The 6,757-nt window shown below is 43.4% G+C and overlaps 1 protein-coding gene across 1 annotated transcript; it reads left to right on the top strand.

Annotated features, from left to right (window-relative positions):
* Window positions 1–914: 914 nt before the first annotated feature.
* On the top strand, window positions 915–3,412 carry LOC105053860 (E3 ubiquitin-protein ligase Os04g0590900). The gene is made up of 2 exons (XM_010935175.4): window positions 915–1,095; window positions 1,233–3,412. Exon 2 carries the CDS (start codon window positions 1,682–1,684, stop codon window positions 2,813–2,815), a length of 1,134 nt encoding a protein of 377 aa, XP_010933477.1. The 5' UTR covers window positions 915–1,095; window positions 1,233–1,681; the 3' UTR covers window positions 2,816–3,412.
* The last annotated feature ends 3,345 nt before the right edge of the window (window positions 3,413–6,757 follow it).

Here is a 6,757-nt window from a genome sequence, read left to right as displayed (position 1 = left end):
AATAAGTTATGCCTCATTAAATATTAATTTTTTTAAAAAATTATGTAAAATATCTTTTAACACTTAATAAACTGATAAGAAAAAAAAATTATAAATTAGGATCAAGTGTATTTTTTTATAAAAAAATTTATCTTGATTCTTAATCCATTGAAAAGAGGGCTTTCCGCATCTTATATGAGTTTTTTCTGTTTTCTATAAAAGATAAGAAACTCATTTTCATAAAACAACTACTTTCGCATCTCCCAACTGAAAACTTCAACTAAACATATAAATTATTTTGTCATTATTGCTCCCCCCTCTCCCAATAAACCAAACGAGTGGTAGTGTTTCGCTTGGGGTTCTCCTCATGCTGTTCACCTGTTCAGTTGACAAGGATATTGTTTAGGGATTTAGGTGAAAGGATGTGCAGAGCCCTGGAGTGGGCCATGGACATGTGGTTGGATTCAAAGAAGCCCTCGAGTCGTTTACCAAAAAAAAAAAAAAAAGGCCCTTGAGTAGGTGGGAGGAATAGGACACCCGCGTGGCATGACGTGGAGGACTAAAAACATCCTATTCCTTCCGAAAACATGTGAATTAACCTCACATTTAAAAAAAAAAAAACAAATGAATTAACCAAAAAATATTTAACCGAGAGAGGTCGACCAGCATGGAAAACTGCATGAAATTTTTTTGGAAAGGTTGAGGTAGAAGAGCCATCATCATAGAGAGAAGATAATTGTGAAAAAGAGAGGTTTGCTTCCATTTGCTTTGTACTCATCTTCCAAGAAAGCAACTCCTTTGACTGCTAATAAAAGCTTCCCCACATTTAATATTCCGATGTTCGGTGAATAGAACGCTACCCCAGAATGAGATATATTCCACCCCCACTTTCTTAACAAATTTGACCCACGAGCCCATTAGTAACTGGTCCTTGAAGCATGGCAACCATCTTGTAAGTTGTACCAAGTAACCCCACCCTCACTTTAAATCTAAAAGTTTCCACATGCTTGGAACTAAGGTACCAAGCTGTTCCTAAACTGACATGGCGACTATTGGTGCGATCCAAGGGCTGGTGTAAATCAGAGAGAGCTTCTTCCGAAAGGAAAAAAGAGCCAGGTTAGATTCATTAATAGTTTGCTCTGTACTGATTTTGTTTCTTTATTTTTGAGATTTTGTAAACATAATTAAGTTTTCAGCCTCTTCAGATTAAGGAAAATTAAAGTTCTTTTTTTTTTTTTTTAACTTGCTTCCAGTTGCTATCTCCCCAATCCCAACAATAATTGTGCATTGATTAAGCTAGCAAGCTATAGCATCTCACCGGTCAACAAACCATCAACTCCTTCCGTCTCCACCCTTCTCTCCTTCCCTCCCCATCCCAAGGAGACAGGGAAAAAGAGAATTCAGATATACCGAAAAAGACTCAGAGAAAACAGAGCAAAACCAACCATCTCCCTTCCCCCAATACTTTGCACTCAAGCACTTTGGTCCTTCACCATTCTTTGAGCCACCAAAAAAAAAGAAAAAAGCACTTTAAGCAGAAGCTCTTACCACCCGACTCACTCTGCCATCCTTCCACTGCCATCAAGTATCCCCCCCCCCCATCCCAATCGTTTGGCCCCAGAGACTCGTATAGATCTATCTCATTTGGCCCAGAAGATAAACACCTCTGAGCCCCTTCTCTCGGACCCCGGCCAAATCGGCCATGGCCACCGTCGACAACCAGCAGACCTGGGTTCCCTATGAGCCAATTAAGGACTGTACCCAGGGCTTGTGTACCATATACTGCCCCCAGTGGTGCTACTTAATGTTCCCACCACCTCCCCCCTTGGAGCTCTCGGACGACAGCTCCGGCCCCACCTTCTCCCCCCTCGTCATCGCCATCATCGGCATCCTCGCAAGCGCCTTCCTCCTCGTCAGCTACTACACCATCATCTCCAAATATTGTGGTGCCTTCGACTCCCTCCGCCGCCGGCTCCAAGGCCCCGGTGTGGCCGACCACGAGCTCGAGGACGGCCACGGCCAATCCCGCCGCCACGAGTCGTGGAGCCTCTCCCCCTCGAACGGGCTCGATGAGGCCTTGATCGACAAGATTGCGGTGTGCAAATATAGGAGAGGCGACGGGCTGGTCGACGGCACCGACTGCTCGGTGTGCCTCAGCGAGTTCAGGGAGGAGGAGAGCCTTCGCTTGCTCCCCAAGTGCAACCATGCCTTCCATGTTCACTGCATCGATACTTGGTTGAAGTCCCACTCCAACTGCCCCCTCTGCCGTGCCAATATCGTGTCGGTCAATTCATCGACCCCGCCACCGCCGCCGCCGCCGCCACCGCCGGCGGCTCCTCCCGAGCCGGAACATACTTCTCCCGTGGCAGAAGGTGAACGAAGCTTCGAGGTTATGGCTGTAGTTATAGAAGATTTGGACGGACGTGGGCAAACAGAGATCCGACTGAGGAATGATGACGAGGTCCCTCCCAAGAACCACCCTTCTCGAATCCTTTGTGATTTGGAAAGGATGGAGGAGAGTGATTGTATAATCGAGGTCGGAGATGATGCTGTCCAACCGATCAGACGATCATTCTCCCTGGACTCCTCGCATCGAGGGCGGGTTTCGATTGCTGATGTCTTGCAAAAGAGCATGGAGGATGAATTGTTAGCAGCTGCAAAGGATCATGGGTTTCCGGCTGGGATCGGTTCATCGACACGTTGCGGAGAAGAGCATTGCAGGACTGGGGGCTCGCGTCGTGTTATGAGCCCTGTCCCCATGAAGAGATCCGTCTCCAGTGAGAGGTTCTGCTTCACCAGGCAAGGAAGGGGAAGCAGTTCTGTCCTTCCAGTATAAAAGAATATAGTCCAACTAGAATATAGCACGAGTTGTTGTTCTCAGTGAAAGTGTTCATAGAAAGGAACAGAGTCTCATTCTTCAGCTATCCAAAAGGAAAGACCCTGCATCCATTGGAGTTCTTTGGTGTGGAAATCCTCCATGCAATGCTTGATAAGGTTCCCTAATTGCTCTATTTGTCATGGAGATTTATGGATTTGGTGGAGTTCGGATGCTTTGGAAACTTCGTATCATATGATTTTTGATTTCTTATCGTCTGTTCTTTTACGATTGCTTTGAGCTTGTGCATGCACTCCTCTTCTTTTATTTGCATTTTTTTTTTTTTTTTTGAATGTCTATATATATTGCGGTCATGCAGATCATTTGGTAAATTAAAATAGAGTGAGAGCTCAAGATTTTTCTGATGTTTTCAATGGTGAGCTCTCTATGGACTCTGAAATCAGAGAATGTTATTCACGATGTGTTCCTCGATGTTCCCTTTTACCTATCTGAACCCCCTTCTCATTCTTAGTAATTTGGGGGAAGTATCTTGCTCCATTTTGAACAAAACGATGGGTTCCTTAATGCTAATAATAAAAGCCTTGAAAGAGGCATCTATTTTTATTTCATGACCTCCATGAACGCCTGAACTGCAAGCGTCATCTGGGAAGTGGAGTAGATGAAGTTCTACATCAATAGACTAATGCAACCGGTTTTCCCTCAGCATTCAGGAACCATCCAGCCGGGGTTCTCCGATTCTGACCTCGTTAGTTATTATCTGTTCATTAGACAATAGGGCAGTCGGTTGATTCATCTGGAGTTGATGAAACTGTGTGGTCCAAAACCGGACAAGATCTTGTATCCTTTTCAGTAATCCTGGCTCCCTGGGCGGCCAATTTTTGTATGCTACTGAGCTGGCAAATGTCAGTCCAGTATTATAATCCTTGGGTTGCTAAACTTAGCCATCAGCAACCTGGCAGCGTTTGTTGGGTTTCGGTGCCATCGGCACATGGTTGCTTGACAAGGATTTGACCAAGGCTCTGCACCACATAATTCTTTTGTTCCTTTGCTGAAAATATGATCTAAGTTCTGATTTGTTTTAAGTCTACCCGAAGCATAATCTCTCTCCTGTTGTAAAATTAGGCCATTGTGGATTTTGATGAGATGATTGTGAGTGTTCCGGGACCATAAAATAATTATGGACTATGAATATTAAGATACATTACCATTTATCTAAGATACATTAACATTTCAGAAGGAACGTTTTCTGTTTTCTCTGGGTTCCCAAGCTACGAGGCATGTATCCCCGTCTAATGTGCTGCTGTATCTTGGAAACTCTGATGTTAGTACCCGCCTTCTCTCATAAGCCAACTGATGGAGAGACTTCAGGATCGGCTAAGTTCGAGGTTTGATTGCCAACTAACTAAAGAGGTTGCATATTTATTATCTAATTCATGGCGAACTGTTTCAAGATTCGTTAATTGGGACAATACCATATTTAATTTATTATGTTGCCAATCTTGGAGGTCCACTTGCATGGTAATTATTCAAGAATTAAAGGTAGGATCTTTGGTTGCCAAGATATTTGAGTTTTTTTGATTCTATATAAATATCTAAGATCTTCCAAATGAATAATCGATGTGGAATTAAATAATATACATCTATAAGAATCCTTACTCATTCTATTTAAGCCTTGACGTCTTCATTACTCTAAGAGTTATATCTATACATCAATTTTTAAATACTATGATCAATCTATAGTCAGCTTATTAAATCTGTACTGCAGTATCTCTTAATTCACATAAATTATGGATCAGATCTACTCTGATATCATTCGTAATGATATAGGATCTCATCCAAGAAGATTAACCGAAAAATATTATTTAGATTCATTGACTTTGTATAAATATCCAAGATCTTTCTAGTGAATAATCGATATAAAATTAAATATACGTCTGCATGGAACCTCACATACATATTCAGATAGAGAGAAATGTTTCATTATTGTCAAAGTTTAGAGTTCAAAACAATTAGTTAAGAAATTATTATCCAAAACAATTATTGAGATCATTGCCCACCAAACCGTTCAGAAAAAGCCACTTATAACTATCTATAATGAGTTTTTTAACCAACAAAAGAAAAAAAAAGAAAAACATCTAACAATAAATCTTTCTCAGAAACCCTTGAAGGACAGCGGGTTTAACAATCACTGCCCACCAAAAGCCTTCGTGGGCTCAAGAGATTATTATTTTGGATCCAAACAATGAGTATCTCTTCAAGAGAGGCTGGTCCCTTCTTAATTGTGACCAACAACAGCCCATTCATTAATCGAGGGTTTAATACTTTATCCGCATTGCATTGTTTCTTGAAAGAGCGAGAGACGCTAAGGAGGGGAGAGAATTTGCCACCAGGTTTTGCTTGGCGTCTAATACTCTTAGGTCTGGTCAGAAGGTTGAGGGCCTTCAAGAATTCAAGGTAGACTATGGTGTTGTATTCGGGGTTGCCTTATACGGCTTATTAACTGGCTTATACGGCCTTATTTTGGATCCATCCTTTGGGTCCTTGAACTGTGTGGGGGGGGGGGGGGGGGGGAGGGGGGGGTTTTAAGCTTCAATTCCACCCAGTTACACGGTTAGAGGCCACAAGGCATTGGGGAGCTTCAAAGGCACCTTCTTTTATTGATAAATATTATAAAAAAATTAATTAATTTTTTTATTGATCAATTTATTCATGTCCTTATAATTTTTTAAGATATATAAATTATTTTTTCAATGGATAATATTTACTCATGAAATGAGAAAAATTCTTACCCATCTAGGAGATGGTTAAATCATTTTTCCATCAATCAAAAAGTAACTTTTTTTTAGTTCCTTACCAATATATCTTTAACCTTATAATAATAATATATTATAATATATTATAATATAAAATCATAACAATAATATAAACCATATTATATTATTATAGTATTATATATTATAGTATATTATATTATATTATGTTATATTATGCTAATATCTAATAGTATAATAATATGTTATGTTGGGTATAAAATCCCCCAGCCGAAGTTCGTGTCAGGAGTGACCACTCAGGGATTCTACCGGCGTCCGACCTTCGGCGACATCTCTCCGGCGACCGAGCCTCAGCAGCATTTCCAAGTTCTGCCGATGGATAAACCCTCACCAGCATCGACCAGATTCTTCATGACAGACGGACTCCTACGGGAGCCGGACTTCGCCGACTCCGACTGCGGGAAAACTTCGTCCGGACTCCTACGGGAGCCGGACTCCGTCCCCGGCCCCGACTGCAGGTAGACTTCGTTCGGACTCCTACGGGAGACGGACTTCGTCCCCGACTTCAATTGCAGGTAGACTTTGTCCCGACTCCTATGGGAGCCGGACTCCGTTCCCTACTTCGACTGCAGGAAGACTTCGTCTGCACTCCTACGGGAGCCGGACTCCGTCCCCGGCCCCGACTGCAGGAAGATTTCATCCGGACTCCTACGGGAGTCGGACTTCGTCCTCGACTTCAATTGCAGGTAGACTTCATCCGGACTCCTACGGGAGCCGGACTTCGTCCCCGACTCCGGCTGCAGGAAGACTTCGTCCGGACTCCTATGGGAGCCGGACTCCGTCCCCGACTCCGACTGCAGGAAGACTTCGTCCGAACTCCTACGGGAGATGGACTCTGTTCCCGGCCCCGACTGCAGGAAGACTTCGTCCTGACTCCTACGGGAGCCGGACTTCGTTCTCGACTTCAATTGCAGGTAGACTTCGTCCGGACTCCTACGGGAGCCGGACTTCGTCCTTGACTTCAATTACAGGTAGACTTCGTCCGGACTCCTACGGGAGCCGGACTTCGTCCCCGACTCCGGCTGCAGGAAGACTTCGTCCGGACTCCTATGGGAGCCGGACTCCGTCCCCGACTCCGACTGCAGGAAGACTTCGTCCGGACTCCTATGGG

This window comes from Elaeis guineensis, chromosome 11, assembly GCF_000442705.2.
Source record: "Elaeis guineensis isolate ETL-2024a chromosome 11, EG11, whole genome shotgun sequence".
NCBI lineage: Eukaryota > Viridiplantae > Streptophyta > Magnoliopsida > Arecales > Arecaceae > Elaeis > Elaeis guineensis.
This window is presented reverse-complemented; position numbering and strand designations above follow the sequence as displayed.

What these genes read in the sequence shown, in the direction of transcription:
- LOC105053860 (XM_010935175.4), top strand. Translation starts at nt 1,682, where the DNA reads ATGGCCACCGTCGACAACCAGCAGACCTGGGTTCCCTATGAGCCAATT.